The sequence below is a fragment of the Halichoeres trimaculatus genome, unplaced genomic scaffold, assembly GCF_033239565.1.
Source record: "Halichoeres trimaculatus isolate MK-OKI-2021-1 unplaced genomic scaffold, fHalTri1.1 fHalTri1_scaffold_7, whole genome shotgun sequence".
NCBI classification, from domain to species: domain Eukaryota; kingdom Metazoa; phylum Chordata; class Actinopteri; order Labriformes; family Labridae; genus Halichoeres; species Halichoeres trimaculatus.
In genome coordinates this window covers 16717052-16743279 of record NW_027437185.1, presented here as the reverse complement: position 1 = coordinate 16743279, position 26228 = coordinate 16717052, and the positions used below count along the sequence as shown (strand labels likewise).

Here is a 26228-nt window from a genome sequence, read left to right as displayed (position 1 = left end):
GTTAAGGCATGATGTCAGCGTTTGGAAACGTACCCAGGGAGGATTCAGAGGCTGAGGAGGATCTGTTGACGCTGAACGCCAGGTCTGAGTCACTGTCATCTGGACTGCTGCTCTGAGAAGTGCTGGGGGACATGGAGGGAGGACTGGACTGCAGAGTTCCTGTGTCAAGAAGATAAAGAAAATACACAAACCAATGGCAGATAATTAGGCTTATGAAGAGGCTTTAGAGGAGGCTTTCAAACAAAGTGTATATTAAACTGTGTCCTTGAACTGTGTGTGTGAAGCTTTATGTCGACTGGCCTGAACCAGTCAGATTAGATATGCTTATTTTTATTGCTTGAAGTTTCACAGGGGATATTTGTATCCTGTTAGAGGATAATATTTTTGGATCAGAAGCCGTTAACAATGGGGTCTAAGCTGATGGGAGTTCATGTGGGAGTAGTGGGACCGGGACATTTGGGTCTCTGCCCTAACAGACACATGCGGACAAACCGCTCTGCTGCATTCCTTAAGTCTGGGAAAAAATAAATTGGAGGGGCTGCATGGACTCAAGAGTAAACTGATGATGATTAAAGAGAAAGTCCCTCTTTAGGGGGCATTCATCATTTCAGCTTGGATGTAAATGTTTTGTCATTGTTAGGGAACGTGAGTGTTTGCTTTCCTGTAGAGAACTTAACAATAAGATGGATATCACTCTCATTTCTCTTATTAAATATGAAGCTAGTTTAGCATCGTACAAAGATTGGAAACAGGGAGAAACATCAGCCTGGAGCTCTGTCCGAAGAGAACAAAAACCTGCATACCAGCACCTCGACTTAACACATTATATCACAGTTCATTGTTCTATGACTGGCTTTGTGCCAGACTATTTTTTGGTCCATGACCCACAGCCCCCTTGTAGTCTCTGCTGGTTGTGTGGCAACTGTACAGAGACCAGAAACAGTCTGGCAGATAAACCTCAGGTCTTAACTTGTGCTAAGCTAACATGCTGCTACCTGTAGCCTTTGGTTTAACAGACAGCGATAAGAGCAGTTTCAGTATCATGTTACTCATTTCTTGAGTGTTGTGATTATGATGGCTTAATGGATTAATCACAAACAAAAAGTATTAGCGCTGGTTATGAGTGGCCTAAGCTTACCAAGTATCCTGAGTCTGTTGACGGCTCCATGCAGTGTGAAAAAAGTCCACAGGACCTGAGAGGAGTCCACACACAGCAGCCTGCCACGTCCCACCCCGTTCACCCCGTGGTGCACCTCTCCACTTGGCATGAGGCTGAAGCTGAGCACGTCTCCAGAGCAAGGCATGGGGAAGCCCCTGTGCACCACCCAGTACTCTTTACGGTCCAGGAGCACCTCAGGGTCTGCTGGCAAGTCCCCAGCATGAAGACTGGCTGGGTCGCATGACGTTAAACCGAACAACAGTGCCCCAAAGTACGGCAGGCCAAGGTGGCCCACTTCCACGTACAAAGTCTCACCCACGTGCAGCGGGCGGTCGCTGAACACCAGAGTCCGACTGCTGTCCAGGAAGTGGATGCAGGCAGCTGAGCGGTCGGCAGAGAGAATTACATCTGAGCCTCTGACCAGGTGAAAGTGCAAGTCATTGTCCAGCGGGGAAGGAAGACCTCGGACCAGCCTTGGGACATTGAATCCAGTGGACGAGGAAGAGGACTGCGTGGAGGAGGAGGAAGAGCTGGAGGAGCAGCAGGGGATGATCTGTGTGTAGTTACTGAGCTGGAGGTTGGCCATCTTGGCAGCGGCGGCCTGGTTATTCTCCAGCTGATTGTTGCTGTAATTGGCCGAGTCATGGCTACTCTGGGGCAGATAGGCACTCAGACGGGCTGCACTCAAACAGCTGGAGCCCACACTCTCTGCAAACGTGCTCTCTGTGATGGAGAATATGGACAAGAAACCACATTAAATGCAGGGTAGCTCCCCTTATGCCTTTATCCTTTCATCTACCATCTCTTTTCAATCTTGTTCTGACAGAAATATTTTATCTGTGCATGTTACTGCAATGTCTCAGTCTATGTACTTTTGTTTACATGGGCACATGATGGGGCTGCAACGAATAACTGATTACAGTATGGCTTATCTGAATATGATTTTCAATAGAAGTGTTTATGGTCCATAAATCACAAGACTACTGAAAAAAAATCACATGTCCTAAAGCCAAGGGTGACATACATATGTGCATTTTTTAATCTATAAAATCATTATGCCAAAAAACAAACAACACAGTTTACATTCATTAAAGGCTGACATAATCAGCAAAAACTCTCATGAAATACATAAAATTTATGACATTATGACAATACTGTAAACACTGTAACAGCTTTTTAACTCTCTTTCCCACACTGGAGGCAAGCTCATGAGAAAATATGAGAAAATATGATTACACAAGTACAGAAGCCATGGTTGGAGACCGTGTCAGAGGACCTGTTGATACTCATTGATGGACAGGTTTGGTAACCAATCACAGTGCTAGAAAAAGCTGAGAGACACTCTAGGTTTCTGGGTTAAACAAAGGTTAGTTTTGTGTTGAGATACGCTGTGTAAACCAGCAGTGTTTGATGGTCACTGGTGTATTACCAACATGACCTACAGAGCCCTTACCTCACATCAAAGCTGCTGGAAAGTTTTACCAAAAATTTTATGTATATTACATGGTTAAGTTAGGTTGGTGTTGTTACATCATACATAAACAAACCTGATTTAAAATTAAACTTCAAAACCATGTTCAAAATCACAGCTTATGAACTGTTAACATCGTTTCTCAGTCCCTCTGAGCGGATGACAGGCCACATCCTGACATTTTCCTCACATTTAGCTGCTTCATCTACAGAGCTAAAGACATGTGACAGTCAGCTCCATGCAGCTCTAATTGATGTTTGTAAGTTAGAATAAGAGGACAAAGCAGAAGTTATCCTACCATCCAAAATGAAGAGCAAGACTGTTAATTCCAAAACATGTTTTGCTGGCAATACCATAGATAGCAGTTAGTAAACACACTCAAAGTTAGCTGTATCTCTCAGAGGTTAAAGCTCCTGTGACGAGTTTTCCGCAGGTTGGGAATTTGACTAAATTTACACAACTGGAGTCTATTTATGACCTTATATAGCAAACTAGAATGTCATTAACAAGATTAATGGGTTTGGGGTTCTTTTTGTAATAATTAGTTCTTTGAAATCATGTCTGGAGGGCAGGGTCAAGTAAAATAGTTAGCTAGTTATCTCACTTTATTTTCAGACAAAAATCCCAATGGCCCACACACCTGAAGAAAGCAGGGTGAGTTTTTTTTTTTTATTATAAATGATGACAGGCTTTGCCCACAAAACCCAAAAATTCCTTACAGGAGCTTTAAATGCTAAATTAAGTGCTCAATCTACTCTCTAAAGTTGGCTCTGTGTTGATCCTACAGTGGGCAGGCTTAACTCAAAATAAACAAATCATTCTCAAAACTGAACAACCCAGCTCTGCACCATTTCTACAGTGGACAATGACCATGCTGTGCGACTTTTCCTACAATTACATGTTGTAGTTCATCATGTACAAAATCCCGCTAGAACCATGCTCAATTCAAAACCACTGTTAGAAAATGCTACTTTAGCTTAAAAGACAGTGTTTTCTACAAGCTGAGTTTCAACAAATTTCTGATTCTCTTGCTAAATGCTGCTTTAAGACAATATGTCCCACGGTCAGGAGGCCATTGTTGAGTTTGTTGGCTTTCACTCTTTAAAAGGACTAAGCCTTATGAACAGCTTCACAGTACAGCTGTGTTTCTCTATGTATGTGGGGGTGACATATAAACAACCCTGGCACTAGTAGTCCACAGATACATTCCTCCATTACTATTTCTAGTGATGCTGCAGCAGTTGAGCTCTCTGGCCCCTCACCAAAGCCCCTGGGATCTTCTGCATTGACCAAACATGGCCATCCCTGCTGTCAGACTGAAGATAAACACACCCAGTGAGTACGAGCGGGAACCACAGGGGAGAGGATGATGGAAATGAAGGAAGAGGAGAAAGTGAGGAACCATGGGAACGTGACAGTAAACCAGTGTAAATGGAGAGTGAGTGGTCAAAGGTCAGTTCACTCCAGTGGTGCAGACTGGTTTGGTTTTGTTTGTAAGCTGGTTTTGTCTCACAGGTAGAAGATCATACAGTCACAGAACTGCTCCAGACCCTTCTACCTACTCTACTTTAGTAACCTCTGCTGCTCAAGAGCTTCATTGCACAGCTGCTCTCTGGACTGTCAGGAAGCTGCTTAAATTAGCCGTGAATGTGTTGACACTATAAAAATAAGTTCCTGAGGTTTCAGGGTTGATGCTCAAAACAGGGTTCTTCAAGCTGACCATTTAAGACCATTACAGCCAAAAAATATCCATTGCTCAACACTTCTATGCAAACATATGAATGGTAATGATGGATTGCGCACAGACTCATGACCAGCCAGTTGTGAAATCTGTTTCTCTCACTTCTCTTTTGACTATGAGTCAGCTTCTCCTTACTTCTCTTAGCCAAAACACATCAAAAACAATCAAGTTTTTATCTGCCTCTTTTCACAGACTACTCAATCCAGTGCTTACCAAGAAGTGTGACCTCCTGAGTGATGCCGTAGATGTCTATGATGGCCCAGAGCGGACAGCCAATGCTGAGTCCACAGTGGAAAAGGATGGGCTCTCCTTCGTTAATGCTGTAAAAGACTCTTCCATGGCGGTCAGCCCAGAAAGACAAAACATTGTCCTTCAGGGCCAGTCTCTCAGGGAGAGCTTTGGCCCAGTAGCCAGGCCTGGTCACCAGATCTGGGCAGGCGTACTTTGGGATGTCTGTTGAGACCAGTTCGCTTGGGTCCAAACTGGTGAAGCCAAAGCGCAGCGCTCCACTCCAGCCGGTGTGCACACCACTCAGGCGAAGACGCACCTGGATCGACATAATTTGAAAATGTTTAATTTCAAATTATGACAGCGACACTAAAAATTTAAAAAGGAGGGTAACTGACCTTCTCGTAGAGGTGGACAGGCCTGTGGCTGAATGTGATACCGTTACAGAAGCTGTTCTTGCGTGTGGCTCGGCGAAGCTGCCCGTCCAGCCTGATGTTCTTTCCCTTGGCGTGGGGATGAAACCTGGGTGACTCCACGCTGACTGGAGGAGCTGATGTTCTTCTCTCCACACCAGCCCCATTGTTAGGCAGGGTGTAGTACTGTCTGTTGGCTACCGGGCGCGGTTGCAGAGTGGCATCTGTCAGCATGAAAATATTTGGAAAAACCCATTAGTAGTTGAACTTTACCCAGGGTAACTTGGTTTGAGAATAGCAAGTCTGCTTGTGTGTGACCCAGGTCAAATCTGCTATGTTAGAGACACCAGCTGTTGGAAAGAGATACAAACATATCAGCACACTATAACTCGTTTGACAGTGGTCCACGGCAGTCAGCTGTGAGGGCAGAGGGTGGTTATGTTAAGGAGTCCACAGTCTCACACTCTTCCTTTCCCACACTAACACTTTAAAGCCTCTCAACAAGCACATCAAACAGTCCCTTTTAGCATCTAACCCATATTTACAGTATTAAAGTCAGACTGGCCTAAATCAGTCGTCTCACCACAACCATATGGGGTATTCATATCACAGACAAAATAAGGTAAGTTTAGACAAATCCCCTGTGCATATATCTCTGGGAAGTATTTGGTTTATGTAAAATCAACACAGATTGGTGCAGAGCTAATATTAGCAGTGTCACAGGAGAGAGGGGGCATTAAAATAATCCTCAGAAAGCTGACAACAGGCGCAATAAGATCTCGTCTTATTTATGGGATGCATACACCCTTGGCCTACAGCATAAACAAAACCCTGAATGGCCCCTTTCATTCCTCGACGCTTATCCTCAGAAGAATGAATCACACAGTGCTCTGCAGTAAAGAAATAGCGAAATACAAAGTTTAATCTTTTATCTTCATTTTGATCTTTACAGGAGCCGGTGTTCCACTTTGTAGAGGAGTTTCTTTATAACCATTTTAAAGCACATTAACAAGAATCAGAGTATGGACACAGGCTGAACTTTAGCTGTATTTGCCTCTGATTGTTTGGGTCTTATATTAAATGAAATCAAACAGTAGATGAGTGTTTATGCTATATGCTGGATGAAATCCAGGATTCAAAGAGAGGCGGTGTTTCTCTTCTGCTCCAGGCCACAGGGTGATTACATATCTGTTTAAAATTCACTGTGATCTAGTGTAAAGACAATAACTCAGTGTAATGTTCCACAGCACATTTCCTAAATTAGACATTATCACTGATTATATTCTAAACTATGAAGCAGCAGTAAGAACATCTGCAACATCTCAAGTGATCAGAGGGTGCCCCCGACTTCAGGCTGCAGACATTTGGATTTTGAGGGAGTCAAATTTACACTGGTGGGAGTGTTTGGAGGACACATCTAATGTGATGTTCTCGTTCTCTGCAGTTCAAGGGCCTAGAATGAAGACTGATATAGATGCTAGCCATTATTATCGATGACAGGCATAGAAAAACAGGTCAAGTAATGCAAGCCCCAGTGTGTGCCTCTCATGTATTAATGATGCATTAAAGTCACACTGCGTTCTGTATCATACGAAGAATGACGGGGTCATGTATCAAGACACACAAGTGAACTCATATTTTTGTTAACATTTGAGCTTTGAGTTGTGTATTTTCGCTGAAGCCATCTTTGTTCTGTAAAATAAGACTAGTCGATGGAAGTGTAGAGGAGCAGTAGTTAGCAGACATTGAGATAGTAACAGTGGAGTTACAGCAGGATCAAAACTGGGCCAATGGCACGACAGGGCAGACAGATTTGCTTTGTGTGGCTAACATTAGCAGAGGTTAATGTTAGCATAGCCGATTTAACCACACTCACACACAGCACTCATACAACTTTGTCTCCATTTTCTCAACCTACATATACCAAACTGCTACGAGGTGCTATTACTTGTATGAGTTTGTTTACACGTAGTCGTCATCTACCACAACTATAGCTCCATCTAGTGGCCAATGGCTGCACTACGCCTGACACAGCACGTATCCGTGGTTTATCAGGCCTACATTGACCAGATATTAGTAACTCATTTAGCCTGTTGGTAAGCCTGGTGGTGAAGTAGCTTGCAGCTTCTAAGATATAGATGTGATTTAGCATTCACCTGTGGCTAGCCTGTTAGCCTAGCAACCAAAGAATAGAATAATCAATAGCAGATGGAGTTCATCCCATCTTAAACACAGATCAACATCTCTGTCAATCATAAATGTGAAAAAACAGCTAACTCCACATTGATAGCTATAGGCTAGCCACTGTCTTAGGATAAGTTACTGTTATGTACCACAAACCATATAAACCTTTTACTATAAAAAGATGGGTGAGTGAAACATCTATATTCATTTGTATCACTATATTGCACCAACTTTATCAATAAAGACAAAAATGTCTAATGCTACTTTAAGTGCACCACAAAGGGGACGGTACATGCTGCCATACAGTTGGCCACGCCACGTACCAGTGAGCCAGTACATGGTGCCCCATCCGCCACTTTTCAATCAGCATTTTCCAGATACAGAGCCACTCTGTCATCTTGACCACTTCTGCTGCTAAATTTGAGATTTTAAGGCCTGAACCACACTTGTATGGATATTTTTTTGATCGGATATCTTTGTCCTCGTTTTAAAAAAAATCTCCGTCCACACCACAGGAATATCTCTGCCCGTACGAAGAGGCCGAACTGAAAACGATCGCATCTGAAGCCTGCAATGCTATGCCTGGCCGATGAGTAGCAGGTTAGCAAAATATGAAAACCATAGAAGAAGAACGTTATGAGCATGCGCAGTCCAACACAGTGACTTGTTGCTAGGCGCTTGACGTCATTGCGTCAACACCAGCTCTGTTTAACACCACTACACGGATCCACTCAACCGGATATTTTTTTATTTCTTCACTTTTTTATCCGTTTGTAAAAATCTCCGTTTATGTGGGTGAAATCGCCGTGTTCTTGTGGTTGAAAGGCCCAATCAGACAGAAAAATGTGCGTTTACAAATATATCCATATACGTGTGGTTCAGGCCTAAAACAGGCTTCTAAGTGGATTGGGTTTCTCTTGTGGTCAGCCTCAAGTGGCCATACAAGGTACAGCAACTGTCGGCTTCATTTGTTGGCTTACATGCACAAAAAAATGTGAGCAAATGTGGCTGTCACACTATGGTTTTGTCACAGGTCTGCAGGTTCTGGTAAAAGAAGTTGAAAAACTGACAAAAAATAAACATAGATGTTAAAATTTTATATGGAGGCAAAATTTTAAACTAGGTTTGTCGGACTTCTCTTCTATACAAACCCCATGTGGTAACACTGAAAATATTTGATATCAAATTTATCAACACAGAGGAACAGCAAAACAAGCTACCTGAAAAGATAATACAGTCACTGAGAAATTAGTTGAAGGCTTTTACAGGAAGGTTGTGTCAGCTGTTAAAGAGTCTGAATAAATGTTAAAAATGTCATCCAAACAGCAGTGAGTGTTGTTTAATGACCTTTTTTAAAGATCACCACTATTCCCCCCATATAAATTAGATGCTTGACTAAAAGGTCAACATCAGCAACAGAAAACAACTCAGACCACTTACTTCTCTTCATCATGAGGCACTGATTGGCTGCTGGCTTTGCAGATTGGGTTGACAGAAAGCCCTCACCTTAATGATGTGACCTTGGTCTGTTGTCTTCACGCTAAAAGCTGTTTGATAGCCTACACACTGTTGGCCTGTATTTCTTCTGACACGTGGTTTAATTATTTTCAGAAAGATAAAGTTGTTGAAATGGTGTCTCTCGTGAAATAAAAAGCCCAGATGCAATCATAAGACTCCACAAGACATGCTTCAGTGCCAGGGAATGATACTTGAAATGTAAAACTGATTATGTGCATTCGTCAGAGTTTTCATCGTGCCCTTTATCCTTATTCATCTTTATTCTCTCTTTATACATCTTCAGGCTGTATGTGCTTATCATAATGCATCTCATTCACTGAGAAAAACATGAATCTTTGTGCGTGTTCAAGGAATTTAAGTGCTCATTTTGTCCCACCTTTGGTTTTCAGAAGTCATGATCAAAACACAGTGACATGAGCTGTTAATCTTTCAGGAGTTCTGTATCACTCATGTGCCATTAAAAAAAACCCTGAGGGATTAGTAATAAACTCCCAAAAAACTCTTTTCACACACATTGTAGAACATCTCAATTAAGGCCTCAGAAAGGCTATTATTCTGTTAATTCCTTGCTAACTGAAACCAGAGCACGCAATGGGACCCGAGCTGCTCCTGCTTCTCTGTGACTGAGTCCAAACCTTCAGTCAGCTGGCACGAGTGGCAGTAACCACACCATTTAGCCACTGAGTGGGTCTGCTGGGGGCGTGGGAGAGTGACAGACATTAAATCATTGTGATATTAGGCGTTGATTGTCCAATAATGTGGTTTAGGTCTCAGAGAGTGAAGAGTCTCAGAGCTTGGGATGACAGCTTTGGGCAAAAACTGAAGATAACAATCAAGTCTTACAACCTCTGTTTTCTGACACTTGAGATGATATTTTATTCAGCAGCTTTGAGGATAACGAAAGCATGAATCAGGAAATGTATTTGAGCATGATCCTGCTCTTTCGTGTCATTTCTTTGTTAGGTATTTTATTCCTTGAGTTGGAACTGGTTTTGTTTGTGATTATTAGTCCCTGTAATGCTGCTGTTTCCTACTCGATCCAATATTGTAGTCTTTTTCTGGCAAAATAAAAATCTATCAAAACCATATTCCCTGTCCACACTGATAATGTAGCAAGACAAAGAGGTGTGCAGAATATAAGGTGAATTCTTAGCATGTTGTGTTCAGGTCAAATAAAAATGAAATAAGCATTTCACCTGAGGTTTATTTGCTCTTTCGGTGCATTTAAATAACTTATTTCACCCCCTTAACAAAATGTTAATAGATCACCCTCTAGTATTTCTTTGCAATAGTTACAAAGGAGCTTTTCTGAGCAGAAAACAGGCTGCCTCATAATAATCATCATCAAGCCTTCATCTTCCCACTCTTTCCTTCTCATTCCACACCACATCTCTGACCATACTCCTTCTCCGAGATGTGTTAAAAAAAAAAAAAAAGACGAATAAGTGACATTTTCTTCCAGCACGAACGCAGGTTTGGACTGGCTCCCTGGGAATCACGCTCAGCTCCCCCGTGATGGGAAGACGCGCGTCTGCACGCAGCGCGAGCACAAGTGCCGGACAAACCAGGACCAGCCATGTGTATCTGTGGCTCTAATACACACCTTCACACTAACACTGCTTCGCCACGAGCGTCGCGAATGACACATTAATGACAGGTCTCACCTATCAAAGGCTTCGGTGTCGTATTCCCCATTATATCCAGAGATTCCTCTCACCAGCTGACAAGTTAACTCCGATTGAAGTATGTCTCCGTCCATCCATGAATCTTCCGTGCGATGAGTATCTGCCTGGAATCAGTTCAATCTCAGTACCAGTGCCTACAAATTTAGTGGCTGTAGCCTTGCTGAAGCATGCACGCGCTCTTCTTAATGTCAACCCCGAGCGGCTGCGACAGGCAGACACCTCCAACTGGCGCACAGCAGCCCCCTCCTTTCTTTAGTACAGGCTCCCCTCTGCACGACTTTAAAGACACAGTAAGCAGAGATCCCCCTCGCGAGCATCACACAGCCTCTGAATAATTGAGTTAATTATTCACTCCGAGCCTGTGATGAAGGCTAATGAGTGTGGAGCCTATAGGACAAACAGCATCAGAAGAGGCTGCGTGATTTAAAGGAGGGCAGTTTGCATATAGAGGGATTGTGCGGACAGCATACTGCAAACTTTGACTGTGACAGCAAGAATAAAGGATCATTGATCTTGTTCGTTCAAAAGATGCATCCACTTTGAGTATCACACTTAAGGGGTCAAACTGATCTGAATACAGGGGAAGAGATCAAGATTATTGATCCTTGGAGTCTTTAATCACAGATAACCCCGGTTCATCACCAGTCAGATGCTCATCAAACACATATTGTTAAAAATGAAAGATAGAGATTCTGCAAACATTTAATAAAAAGTCCAACATGCCATATGAGGAAATCCCCTTTTTTCCCACCCTATCCTCTGCCCTCCCACAGCCTTGACTGCTGGGCTTCTCTCAAGCTGTTTCCTGTCTTCTGGACCACAGCGCTCTCTGAGGAACCATGGCCTGCAGGGTTTGAAACACTCAGACCATGAGTGAAGGGAGTGCCGGGAAAAAAGCATCTCCAAAAGTGGAGAATTGGAGCAGCCTGGAGTGCTACAGCAGCTGTGTGTCAGATATTCTGAACTAAAGCTGCTCGTAAAGAAAGGTGACGTATGTCCTATGTGTCTCCTGCTTCCCATGTAGTGTTTATGACTAATTGGTAAACATTGGCAAATCTAGAGGTTTACTTCCTGCTTCCTGTGGTGCAGGTTGACCGTAGACCTGATCCATATCAGACACTAAGGGCAAGTGCCTCTGCCAGCAAAACATGATCCCCTTCAGTTTGAGGGTGGTGGTGTCTCGTGAGATATGGCGTTTGGGCGAATGCAGGCTGGATCTAAATATAACCCAAAGACAAAAGCATTTGTTTCAACCTCCTCAATGCTGTTTGTTTCAGCAGGATATGGTGGCTCCTTACATGCGCTCTGGGTGAATGGTGTGTGGGGTGAAGTGAAGCAGAAGTGAAATTCCCCCCCACGCCCACACTGCTGCCTCAGGAAAAAAAAAAAAGATATGTGCTTTGGCAAAGGGGATTAACGCAGGAAGTGAATATGAGGCCGTGATGAAGTCTACAATCAAGCACTCCATGTAAACTCAGCAGAGCTGCAGAAACAAGTGCTGCTCCCCCGATGCTTGCTTTACTGCCTGAGTGCAGACTGCGGGGTGTTAATGACAGCATCATGATTGCTGAGCTGAGTTTACTCCAAATAGCAAGAAACTGTACATAAAAGTTCATTTTCAGCTCAATCACTTAAGACTCAACTGGATATCTGAAGACGTACTGGAAGAGAGATGTTTGAAGAATGGGTTTACGTTTTGGGATAATATGTTGTTTTTTTAGGTCATGCAACTTCATCTATCATTTCTGCAGGATTCTGTCAAACTGTCTCTAAAAAAAAAAGAAGGAATGAGATCCCATTTGCTCCCTAATCTTTACCATGTGTGTTATTGTGGATGATAAAGCTCACTTCTAACCAAGTTGTCATTTTAATCCGAAGAGACAATTTGTATCCTCATGTTGATGACAAATCCCTGGGATTAAATCAAGAACCTATAATAAACTGGCACGTTTTGGAGCTCTGGTAAGCATATTTTGTCACGTTTGGTCTGAGTCAGAGCAGTTTTGTGATGAGCTAAACTAACTGTTGGCTGGTTACTTGCTTTGCAGCATAAAGTAAGGTTATTGGTCAATTCTCAAGAGAAAAGTCAGTCAGAGAACAAAACAGTTACTTTGAGTGATTTTTCCGCTGATTTTTTCAGGATTAAAGTAATAATACAAAAAATATTGTTGAATTTGAATCTTGGATTGAGTTTTCTTTTACACCTTGAGTTGACAGATTAGACAAGTGGTGAAAGCCCTTACATTAGCTGAAGCTGTCTGTTTCCTGTGCTACGTCTGAAACAGGGCACAATTTCATTTTCTTCTGTAATTAATGACAAACATCCTCATTCTACTGTTTCCAAACAGTTGGGGCCGCTCAGATTTAAACTGAACACTAAAAAAACAAAAAAAACTCCTGTTAAAGAACAACTAGCACTTAGCACTGTGGAGCTACGGTGATGGTTTATCAAAAGTACATTGTTCCCAACTGCAAGGGTTAGTGCAGCGGTGGCCAACCAATGAGAGACCAAGAGCCACAAAAATTACAGCAAAAAGCCACATCACACACGTGGTCTTACAAACACACTTCCTCTCACATACAAACCAAATGACATAAAAGTGAAAATCAATACGTTTCGAATTTTCCAAGCAAAATTTATTGTGCTTGTAAGTGTGTTCAAATTTGTATTTGGAGCTGTGTCAAAGATACATTTCTGTTTTACTGCAGAGGAGATAAAGTTCTATCTATCTATCTTTCTATCTATCTATCTATCTATCTATCTATCTATCTATCTATCTATCTATCTATCTATCTATCTATCTATCTATCTATCTATCTATCTATCTATCTAAATAGCTATGAGCACATGAGTGATTGAGAGGAGCACGTGCAGAGAAGAGAAACTGAAACTTAAGTATTAATCTCATCACCCAAGTATTGATCAATGATCCCAACGTTGGCATCAATACATCAATATCTTAGATTGATTGGCACACCACTACTCACAACAATGTACACATATATATTTATGAATGGATTGAAGAGCCGCATACCAAAAGGCAAAGAGCAACATGCGGCTCACGAGCTGCAGGTTGGCCATCCCTGGTTTAGTGTTCTGAAGATTTTTAACCAAAATAATACAACGGGAAAGGATTTTTGAGGCAGATATAATGACAGAGATTCCCAAGGAAGGAAGGAATGAACAGGCTTCAGGTTGACTCGTCGTGAACTGTATGAGGAAATGGAAACTGATAAAATATGGTGTCAGCTCTTGAATGATGAACCTGTGCCGCTCAGGATTTAACTGTTTGATAAGATTCTGATCAACTAAGAGCTGAGGCACATTGACCCTGAAGTTTGCCCCATGCATGCACCGAGGCTGTAGTTGCTGTGGTTGGTGGCTCGACTCCTGGCCACAGACCCTTAGCTAAATGTCATTTCTTCCTCTCAGCTCCCCATTTCCTGTTTTTTTTGTGAGCTATTCTATTTAACAATGTGTCTGTCAAGTAAATTATTTTAACGACTACTTTTTAGGCTTCTTAGGATTTTTATTGAACGTACAGAGTAGGGAACTAGGGGAGAGAGTGGGGATCTTTTGGGACTTAAGCTTCTGTACAATGTTTGGCCAACTTAACCCCAAAGCCAAACTGATACCTGAGATCACTCTAATAACGTCTAAAATATAATCCTAACTAGAAAAGCACTCAGAGAGCGCAGACCTCTGCAAAGCATATTGTGATTGTCACGCAAAATTTTAGTCTTACTTTGATGTTACACTTTCAGCAGACTGTCTGCTACAATTTGGTGTTAGTTACAGGTTTATGATAATTTGTTACCTGACAGTGTTGAAAATTATGATGACCCAGTACATATTTCATATTCCAGATGTAAGTATCCAGAATATTGCCAAGATCTGGATCTCACTTTTACATCTGTCAGAAATTATTGTGACCTTGTCTTGTATTGTTTTGCAAAGCAATCCAACCATTTATGATGGAGTTATATACACATATGGTGAAAACGGCCCTATCTCGCAATGATAAAGAATCCTATAAAGAAATCCTGGATCCAGACAGTGATCCAGATCACCTCCAAAATTGAATCACTTCTTCCTTATTTGAACATTTCCTGAAAATTTCATCAGGATCTGTTGGTTACTTTTTGAGTTATGTTGTTCCCAGACAGACAAATAAACAGACAGACAAACTCTCCCAAGAACATAACTACCTTGGCGGAGGTAAATATGTACAACTACAGCACCCAGACGCAATCGTGTGAGGCCTGTGTCAGGGGTGCTCAGCTTACTCACAAAGCCTGAATTACAATCACCCTGAGCCCTGACCTCTGGGCATCGTAAGCACAGAAACATTAGTGTGATTCCTCTGACAGCATGACGCCATCAAAGACACCTCTGAAAGTGTGATCATTCATGTAAAAACTGATTTATGACAGCTTCAAATCACTTCAAATCTGGGCCACCCTCAAGAAGCTGTAAAAAGACTACCTGTTTTCATTTCAATGGATGCAAACACAAGCTATCTTCTGTAAAGTGAACTTCAGTGCTTTCTGTCCTCGTTTTGGGTATTAAGCATCTGTGATGAAGCGATCTCATGAGGGCCCCTACAACGCAGTGAGTTATTTCCAGAGAAGGAGGGCAGACATGCCTCGTTTACTCAAGGAAACTTGGCCCTCAGCGGTGTGACTGCTGCCATGCAGAGCAGCACAGTGACTGCTCCTTGGACAACAGAGTGTTACATTTGCAGTATTTTAATTCTCTTTAAAGATTCAAAGGCAGGGTAGAAATGCTGAGCAGATGGCTGTTTGGGAGGGTTTGTATGTACGTGGTGGTCTCAATATCAGGGGAGGGCTGCTGTTCAGTCCAAACCCCAACCACTGATCTAATGGATGAAGTGAGTCATACCCACCTTCAATGTGAGCACAAGCATCTCCATCAAACACACATGGGCCAGCACAATGAGCCACATTCATACAACAATCTTTTCCTGGTCACCTCTTTGAGTCGGAGCGATGTGTTCTACTACAGTGAGCTCACATCTGTTTCCAGTGACCACTTCTATCTTTTCGTTAGGGTGAACATTAACAGGCCATCAGAATCAAGCACCTGCTTTTCAGAAACACCGTAAAAGTCTGTCTATTACCAATGCCTTCAAATCTGTTAAAAAAAAAAAAATCCCTCCTGTGGATGATGAACAAACCGAGTTGGAATCTTTTTTTTTTTCTCGTCAGAGTGTAGCGTTCGCCTTTAATTGGAGCCATTTTAAGGGGAGTTTCTTGCCATGTGCTCGGTGCCCTCACAGATTGTTCTCATTTCCAAAATCCTCAGATCATGAGGCTGAATGCTGTGGCAGTCTTAAGCAGACAAAACGCATGCATGCTTGGTTTCACTTCTGCAATTTCAGATTTCAGCAAATTAAAAACACCACCACGGAGTGAATCACGGGCAAGTGGGAAAACAAAGCCCTGCTGCTGCTGCTGGTATGAACAAGGCACACAGTAAGCAGTAAAATGACTATTGAAAGATAACTTAGCTCCTCTACTTATATAACAAAGGACATTTCACAACATGTCTAAATAAAACAAACTTTAAATGCATCTGACAGTCTGTTCTTTGTGCATTGGGTTTCTTTCTTTTCCAAACATAAGCTTTAAAGTTAGTGCAACCAAACAACTCTAACCAAAGAGGAAGTGAAAGTTCTGGAAATCTGCAAGTTTCCAAGCAAGAGATTGATTGACATAAAAGTTGTGATTTTTTTCTTTATCTTTATCTTTATTTGTGTGAGCAAAAGGTAAAAACTACAGGAACTTCCAGAAATTGTAATAACGTTTGTCTACATTCATATTTTTGTTGTATGAAACTGTTGTCTCCCTAAGTGAACGCTCAAAGGAGGGTACTGAAGAAAATCAGTTTTTACAGTCTGTCATTTTTTAATCTGAAAGTTATGATCCAGAAGTGTCTGCACTTTCATGTGCGTTTAGGGACGACACTAAGTTTAGGGGTCTTGCTCAGCTGATTTTGGGCCTCATGGTTTGTGAGGAACGGTTCACATCCAGTGTCGTCCATGTGAAACACGTGCATGTTAATATCCGTAATGAAAATGGATAGATTTATTGACTGTGATATGAAGAATCTCCTTGTTCATTTTCCACTGAAGGAGTCTAACTCCTGACATTACGTAACATGTCAGCCTCTGACATTAATTGACTCCTGCTGTTCTAACACAATGGAAACAGTCAGGGGGGCTTCAATGCAAAAATGTGTCTTATACACATCTTTACTGCTTCACTGAACTTTTTTTTAACATTTTAACATGTACTTAAACATCAATAAATCTGCCCTCTCCTTTGCTTACAAAGACCCGAATGTTCAGTTTGTACTGATGGAACATGAAACAGTGACATGGCTCCACTAGAGTGTTGTTTTAGGCCTCTCTATCAGTGGGAGACAAGCTAAAAATGGCCTTTCAATGCATTTAACCAGATGCACGGACAGTGTTCTTCCTCCATCTGTTCTATTGTCTCAGTGTTCTCTGGGATGAGGAGCGGATGCACCACCGAAGGAGATGCAGGAAATACTCTTGACCCAGAACAACAGGGCCAACTTCTCCAAGCTTTTTTGCAGAGTGCAGCTTAAGACTTTTGCAGAAATGAAGGTAATCCTTAACGCTAAATCCATAATGCCTGAAAAATGTTCTATTGTTTTATGAGACAGAGCAATCAGTCTTGTTTGTCGAAACCTAAAAGGACAAACATTGTTCCACAGAAGAATTCACTCTTCGGTGTGTTTTTCCCCTTTTGTGTGTGTTTTTCAGGAGATCAGACAGTAGCATGCTTGATGTAGTGGAAAATTTGCAGCGCTACACAGCTGTCAGAGGGCTAATCAGGAACAGGAAGGTTTTACTGGTGTCCATGTCAAGGTCTTTGTCATCTTTAACATGACTGTACACAAACAGCAGCAGCAGCAGCCGGACAGCTGTCAGGCACACCCCAGAAATAGATGTTCTAGTTTAGCATGAAAGTTTACTGGATAAATAATCCTTCATTGCTGATGAAAATAAAACTGAAGTTATAAATGGAGGTTTATGGTGCTTAGTAGAGGCAGCTGTTTGTGTGTGAGTGTGTGTGAAAGAGAGAATATAGAAGCAGTTTTATGTTTGCATGTGTGTTTTACAGTGTGCATGTGTGTGTTTGTGGGATCAATTTATAAAACAGGATAGATGTTGTTGACCTGCAGCATTTCACTGGTGCACCACAGTTGTTAAAAAGTCTCGTGCCATTGTGGCATTAATCCTGTCAGGCGCATAGGGTTGGGGGGTGGGAGGTGGGGGTATTGAATTCTTGTGGGGTATATGAAACAACAAACCTAGAGTTAAGAAAATCCTGATTGAACCTGTTAACATCATTAGAATTTATGACACAGTTCAAAAGGAAATTGCTCCTAAGCAATTTAAGGCTTGTCAGAGTTTGCCTTCGGGCTCCTAAATCCTAACCTCTAAATTGCTTCACTCTTAAATATTTAGCTGAAGGAATCCAAGATCTCATTAGAGAAACGCAAGTGGTTTGGGGGAACTGCTGAGCAGCCCAGTGAGGCTTTTCAGCTTCAACCGTTTTAATCCCTGTCTTTGTGTTACACCCCTTTCATGTGTTGATCATGTAATATTACTTTTTAGGCTAAGGCTGCGGTTTCTGAAAGTTAATGTTCCTGAAAAGTGGAAATGAATTTTTAGTATGTAATATGAAGTTTGTTGTGGTGTGAGGGTGTGAGATTTTTTTTTTTTTTTACTTTTGAATATATACAGTGAAGCACTAAACAGAACCAACCAACACAGTCATTTTCGTAAAACATGCCAACTTCAACCACAAATGACATCACATAACAATCAGAAACTTCAGAATGTCAAAAATACAGAATAAGCATGGTTTAAAGACTGATTTGGTCTTTTTCCAAACACTCATATTAACAGATCTGAATATTTCTTCATGTTGCCAGAGGTAACGAATGTTGACACACAGCAGAGCGCCCATGTTGATGTAGACCTTGACCGCAAAGGGCTCACGACCCATTGCAGGCCCTGAGGTTATGACACCAAATACTTCAGCTATTATTACCCTGTGAAGCCCCTCAGTGGGCTAAAAAAGATGTCGAAGCCTACTTTCAACAACAAGCTGACAAACTAGCAGCGTGAGTACAGATTCCAGTGTTTCCATGAAATGAAGGAGTTCAAGAAGCACCGCCAGCAGCTGTCATATTATATATACTGACCATTCGCGTGTGCTGGTTGTGTCTCACAGTCCCACAGCAGAGGGCATATAGGGATAGCACAGAGCTCTAGGTACTCTTACATAACAGCAGATTTCCTTCCAAACCTCTCCCCATTCCCCTGCAGTTGGTAGCCAGAGACAGTAAGACAGACTTGAGCTCTGTGCTGCTATGCTAGCTTTTCCTGTCCAATGTTTTTCTACCAGCTGCCCCTTCCCTGCCCCTCTCTGGAGATTACAAGTGACACACAGGCTACCAAGCTCAAAATTTCCCATACAAGGCAGAAAAATTTGACCGGAAAAACAGCGCAGGCCTTCATAAGTTAAATCATGGAAGCTACTTATTGCTCTTGTAAATGCAAATGAATTTATGTAATTTATGTAATTCATTGTAATCAAAACATCACAACTTGGTGGCCTCTGGTTTCACAAAAGCATTAGCATTCACATTTCCGCTCAAAAAATGTCTCATCTCCCAAATCAGATCAAAACAGTTCAACTTATGAACGCATGATAACAGTGGTAGAAACACAGAGCTGGCTTGGGCTCCACTGGGAGAGGCTGTACATTACTGAGATGGACATTTAATTGACACTTCAGGGGACATAAGTCAAGCTTTTCCCTCCAGAGCTCTGGGTGCATGAGTCACCCATTTAAACTACCATGAAAGACAATTAGACCACCACCAGCGGCGTACCATGAGGTCCAGCATTAATGTGCTGCTCTTTTAGTGTCAAGGACGATTTCAAGGCAGCAAGCACTCCCTGATTTCATGACGAAGTAGACTCACATTCATGTCATTTTGCCTCAGGAGGGGAGCCATATGGTTTCATCTAGAGAAACCTCAAGGGCTGAAATATCAAGCTAGATAGGCAGTGCCAAAACCTACTCTCTCTTAGGACCATATGAGGTTGGCTTCAAAAACAAGTGTAGACCAAGTCTAAAAATTATCATTTGATATTGGTTTTAGAAAAAAAAACTAGTTTTATCTAATTCTACAGAGAAACTAAACGTGTGTTCAGCCCGATACAAACAATGCTCTTGGTCTCTTATCTCATTCCTGTTTTTGTAACAACTGTACAAGGGCAGGACATTTTTAGACTCATTTATTTTGGTTCAATTAGCTTTGAGTTGCAATATTCAATGTTAAGTGGTTTGGTGTCTTTAGGACAAATCAATGCACATAAAAAAAAAATAAAAAAAAAAGTTGAGTCCTTTCTATAACTCGTGCCTTAAGACCACACTAAGGCCTGAAGTTTTGTTAAATTTGGAGTGAGGTCAATCTGAGACCGGAGGGACTTGCTATCCATCAGCTAGTTGTCACCTAAGTTAGAGCAACTTCAGTTAACGTTTCAGGTGTATCTGTGATGTCGATTCCCTTAGAGCAGGGTTCTCCAACTCCTTCCCTGGAGGGCCGAGAGGCTGCAGGTATTCTTTCCAACCAAAAACTCCACCAGCTGATTTCACTGATTAGTCCCCGCTCTCTGCTTGAAGGTGAGGTAATCAGTGAAATCAGCTGGTGGAGTTTTTGGTTTTAAAAAGACAGTTTTTTTCTGGCTCTACAACAGCCCTTTTATAAGTTTGGATAGACAGTCTATGGTCAGCAGACAGGATCATCTGCCAAGCTCCAAAAACAAAAATTAGAACCACACCAGTCTTGTTTTGATCACTTAACTACACTGTAGTGGTCTCTTCTGAAGATTTCTATGATTATCTTCCATTGTGTCAACACTAAATGCAAGTAAAAGTCTTCACAATAACTACATGTCAAACCAATACAAATCAAGTAGGTGCAATTTCTTTTTTAATGATGTCAATGTGGCAAAATGTGTAGTCTTAACTGCGGGAAGTGAGGTTATACATAAAAATAGTGTAAATTTATTGAATTTAACACCCTACTCGATTCATTCACTCAGCAACAAGGAGGTAGAACAATCTGCTAAATTTCCAAAACCTTTATCTGTCATTTGAATCCAGCTAATCCTATAACCATAAACTTTATCACACATGGATGTAGTCTCCATGACATAACTTTTTTGTTTTAAAGGCAGATTTTTAAAACCTGTCGTCAGAGGTGGCAAACCAGAAATACTGGCTCAATCTAACCTCAGTTGTTCCAAATCCTAGGGATGGGTATGAGTAATCGAGTACACAAATACTCACCATTGAGCCCATTATACAAATAACATTTTGTTATCCATGACAACAAACTGGAGTGAAGTTTGAAGGAAACCCCTCCCCTCTCACAAGATTTGCATCGTTGGGTACCTTCAAAAAGAGCAACTTAACAAGAATCATCCTGGTACTGAAATATGGGCAAATTTAGCGAGTGCATTTCTTCATTAGCTTAGAATTCAAACAAAACAACAAACCTGATAGATAGTGTACACAGTGACATGTACATCACAATCCTGCCTCTTTGTGATCTAAATAGCAGACTGAAACTAAAGAGGATAAAAAATTTGCTGTGAGGGAACCGATTGTGAAAAAACCTGCCTGAGGAGGTCAGCTGAATCAGTGATTACCGTAAATCTCTTCCCTTAACTGACTTTTACGACCAAGTATGTCCTTGTTTTACTCGGGTGTAGCTGTTTGTTGATCACTGATTTTTACAAATTCTTTGATTGTGTTTTTTGTTTCCATGCATATATTGGAAATATTAAGACTCGGTGTGACGTTTATTGTACGACTCCAGTTAAACAGTACCAAGATTTCTGCTATTGATTTCACACTTTCACAATCAGTGGATAAAAACAGTATTTGTTTAATTGTTTTACTGTACCTGGCATGCTAGCTCGATCAGTGCTTGAGAAACGTCTTTGTAGCGGCTCAATTTAGGATTCTGGTTTCATCGTTAGCTTACGAGCGTTGTTTAGTGGTCGTGCTTTGAGAAGATATTTCAATTATTCAAAGTGCTGATGAAGATGTGTGCAGGCAAGCCGCCAGCCCACTTTGTTCTTCATGGGTGCTTGTCCATTCATTAGAAATCTCGATCAGCTGCCTTCAAAAACAAAGTCTCATTGGTACCACCATGATTAACCGTCTTGTTAGGAGAAATCACACTGGAAATCAACAAGCATTTGATTGTTTTGGGCCAACGTAGCTCAAAGTTATAAACGCCTGGTTTTGTGATGAAGCTTAGCAGCTGACCAGGGGGGGCGTGTCAACTTTTCTCTCAATCCAATCACAGCGACTCTGCTTCAATCGTAAGCCAATCATTTCATAGATGCCAAAGTTTAAATGCCGTCTCTTCTGCTTGTCAGCTGTCTTTCAGGCTCTCTGCTCGACATTCCTCCTCCCTGGGCACCTCCAGTCTCCATCATTCAGTTCTGCTCTTTATCGCTCAGTTCTCACCGCATCTTCCAGTCTTTTCAAGACTCTCACCACCACCACCAGTGCGTAGAATCCATCGAGGGGTATGTGTAATTCATAATGCCTTTGTTCCCCCTACGTTGATTGTTTTGCTCAATGCTTGATGGGGTCTAACTGCCAAACTTTTCTTTGCATTTATCCATTAAATCTGTTCTTAACTCTTTCTGGTGTATAACTCTCTCCTGATTGAAATGCAGTTGTCCACTGCCATCACCCCAGTAAGCTGTACCTAGCTTGCGGGTGTTAGCTTGAGGTGCTTCAGTGATATTTTTCCTTGATTTAACTTGAATAGCATACAACTTTTGACTTGTCCACTGAGCCCCTTGTGTTGTTTTAAAATCGAAATGAAAAATTCAAAAGAGCAGAGGTCTTGTTATTTTTCATCTCAGCAGCAAGAAGCAGAAAGTCACTGCAGCAGCTTAACTATGGTTCACCCAAAGGGACAAAATAGCATGTGACTGAGAAAAAAAGAAACCTCCCATTGTTAATCATGTCACAATTTACGCATTAACACCAATAGTCCTACACAGTAAAAACCAAATAAGCAAGCTTTCTTAAAGTATGACACTTTTTTTAATTATCAGCAAAGGTAACCATAGGAAATTCCCAGCTAGCTAAGAGCCTGTTAGCAAAGCTTATACAGATGAATTTTGTTGGCATATCAGATATCACAGAGATTCCCAAATGATAACAGAGTTCAGGTTGACTCACCTCTGAGCACATAAGTGGAAACAAGTTGTATTTGTGCTATATTACTAATGCATAAGCTATCATGCAGGGATAAGGCCTAAGTCCCTCACAACCTAGTATTCTTTGGCTGATAAAGCAAAAGAATGGCATATTTTTAGACATTTTTTAATGTTACCTGTCAGCTTAGCTCTACAGTCATGCCAGCACTGTGTCCAAAGTGCACACATCGTTTCCTTTCCAGCCTTCATGTCCTTAGCTCAGTCCTTCTTCCCATAGGCATCCTCCTGCCACAGCTATTTATAAGAAAAGAGCAACATCAAGTCAAAGCGATGCTATTTGTTCATGTGTTTAGGGTCTTGAGCTTGGGCACGCTCCCTGCCTGGTGGCACACTCAGGTGGGTGTAGGTAATTAGAGAGCAGGTCCTGTTAGTCCAGGTCTCCAGGGAAACAGCTGCCATCCATCCACCTGTTCCCATGGAGCAGCTTGAAGCTGAGGTGTGTGCAGACTCCTCAACCAACTCCCACTCTGTTCTGGATGGATGGATACCCTTCACTGAGCATGTCCACACAGCCTTCTTCTCTTCTTTGCTACCTGCATTTCACTTCAGAATCACTGATCACTGTCATAAATTCTGACAGCATGGGACGTAAAGCATAACAGATCTGTCTGAGTCTATCAATTTTAGTCATTTGCAAACAGAACAAGATCTCGAGGATTCCCGATCAAATAAAGATGGTCTGTAAAAACGCTTCCCGTCTCTATAACTACTGCCATTGATTCAGAGACTGATGTTTCAATTTTCATGATATGAGGAGACGGAAAGAGAAAATGATCTGAGTTGCAGTCCTATAATTAGATTACAGGACTCACATAAATAAATGATGTATACGGACAAACAGTTCTTCATCGTGATGGACTTACTGCCCTGCAGCTGCAGCTGATCCAGAGAATCAGAGACAGATCAGCAGAGGAGGACCAGGCTTCCTCTGTTTTCATACAATTCAAATCAGCTTGTTTTGGCTGAACATGTGCAGCTGCAAAGTTTAACACCAAAGTAGACACAGTTGTATCAAGGGACAGGAAACCAGGAGGAACTTCTCATCAATGGGAATGGCTTTATCTTGCACTGTGATGAGGTCAAATAATGATTTTAACTTAACCTGGATTTTATCTGAGCACACAGATACAAGATACTGGTAAAATTTCTAATAAGTCAACTGAGTAAAGTAACCAGTGAGTTTTTTAATGTTGACTTTTATTTGTAGAGCTTGTATTTAAACTTTGGATAAATTATAAAACATCTGGCTGTAATGATATACTTAGTGTGGATTCTTAGCAAAAAGAACCAATAAACAACCAAAAAATGTAGCATTAAAGGAATGTTTTAATCAAAGGTTTCTTTAAAATAGGGTTGTATGACATACATGTCAGTAGTAGTAGTAGTAGTATCACCCTGGGGGGACCAGCTGGTCTCTTTAGTCAGAAAACAGCCAGAGAACCAGAGCCAACACAAGGCTATCAAACACTACATACAGAGCTGGCTTTACCACATAATTTATCAAACAAATGCTCATTCTTTGATGTATTTGAGTCATTTGATTTGTATTCCTGCAAGCAGCAAAAACAAGATGTTAAAAACAAACTACTCACTCATAGGTTTCACCCTTGCATTCATGCAAACAGTTATTTAGCAAGCTAGCCTTGCAACACACTCCTGATAAGAAAATGAATGCATATAAAGTGATACATGCCACATTTACAATGAAGAATGGTGAGGAATGTGTGAAGCAAAACAGCAGTAGAAAGAAAGCACAAAGTGAAGCTAATCATAATGCAGCAAATCCAGTGCATAAAATAACCCCCACAGTAGGGATGGGAATCAAAAACCGGTTCCTGCTGAGAATCGATAAGAAGTTTCAATCCATCGATATCATTAGCTTTTGTGCTTAACAATGCCCCTTACCAATTCTTGACATTGTGCCAGAACCGCCGGGCCTTACGTCGACTAGTCTGCTGCAGCTATCTTAGCTTAGCAGTTAGATCATGTTTCCCAAGAAAACCCTGATTCAGGATTTTCAGCTTGAAGTTTTACTGAAGACCTGACTTCATAAAGAAATGTACATTACTCTCTCTCAGGAGATTCATATTCAGTACATTCGAAATGGTATAAATCACCTTATTTACCAAAATAACAAAATAGCAAAAGCTTGAAGCTAACGTATATGAGAAACTGTATTGATATTATAGCAGTTAGCATGCATCAGTATAACTTCAGCTTCAGAATAGAATTTCAACTTTCATCACAGAAATATATCACATCAACTCTTTGTAAAAAATACTGAGAATTTCAAATGTCAAAAGCTAACAGGCAATTGAAAGGCTCATGGCTGACTTCATAACTACGCAAAGGTTCCAAACAACTTAAACCATTGCTATAACCACTTTGAGACACTAGATGGCCTACTTGAATTATTAATATATTACAACACACTACATCAATGTCACATTGTGTGCAATTTTTACCTGTTTTCACATAATTACGCCCAGAAATATCCAGACTCAGGGACCAATTACATTTTATTCGCTTACAGTAAAAACTCAATTCAATGTTGTTGACACAGAAAACCTGTAGAGCTACTTTTTGTACCAAGAAAATTCACAACAGGAATTGATAAGGGAATCGATAAAGAATCAGATCGATTAGCAGAATCGATAAGGGCACTTCCCATCCCTACCCCACAGTGTTTTATTTAGGTTTAACTACCTCAGCAAAATTACCTGAATGTAAAGCGAAGACCTTTTTTTACAAATTAAAAAAGGCATCAATACCTTTAAGTATACTAAGTGTGGTAGCGTAAAATGCTAACTAGCATCTGCACACTAAAAACCTGTTCATGGCCCTGTTCACTATGTAGGGCAAAGCACATATTTGAGCTGAGTGGGACTTTAATCCGAGGCCTTCTGTAAGGAGCTTCCAGGAAGTGACATGATATACAGCTGATAACTCCCGCGCTGTCAGAATCAAACCAACGTGGAACGTGTCAGGTTGGACTGGATCCTAACTGCTATCTGAAAACTCGCTCCAAAGACGGGCTACATACCAGACATCAAAGACAAACAGGACATGAGCCAGTGGGAGCTCTGTAAGCTGATCTCAAGTCCAGGACATTTTGAGATGTTACAATGTACAGTATGCAGCCAAAATATAAAACAGGTAAACAAGACGGCCAGCAACAGGTAGAGGTTACAGCTCTTAAATGCTTCAACAGTGAGATGAGAGACAAAGATGTGGGTGCCGTAAACACCCTGTTACATAAGTATTGCATTTGGTTTGAAGGAGAAGGAACACCAGGGTCAATTTCACAGTAACTCAGTTCACCTTTAACACTTCTATACGGCCGAGTGTTTCCGCCCATCTGTGCCCTCTTTTCCTGTCCTCCAAGTCCCTCTGCTGCTGTCAAGTCGCCTTCAACAACCCTTTGCCTTCTCTTGTCTTGAGTCTCTTAG

General features: G+C 41.4%; 1 protein-coding gene across 2 annotated transcripts in view; it reads right to left on the bottom strand.

Moving 5' to 3' along the window:
• neurl1b (neuralized E3 ubiquitin protein ligase 1B) overlaps positions 1–26228 on the bottom strand; it is a 32869-nt gene that overhangs the window by 3141 nt on the left and 3500 nt on the right. The window contains exons 1-5 of one of the 2 annotated variants that reach the window (XM_074673761.1): positions 10379–10656; positions 4998–5236; positions 4585–4918; positions 1139–1882; positions 34–159 (exon numbers count right to left, since the gene is read on the bottom strand). In XM_074673761.1, the coding sequence (XP_074529862.1) occupies positions 34–159; positions 1139–1882; positions 4585–4918; positions 4998–5236; positions 10379–10409 (1474 nt within the window). In that variant the 5' untranslated portion in view covers positions 10410–10656. Of the gene's footprint in view, positions 1–33; positions 160–1138; positions 1883–4584; positions 4919–4997; positions 5237–10378; positions 10657–26228 lie in introns of those variants that run through there. The other variant, XM_074673760.1, reaches the window with a different exon arrangement.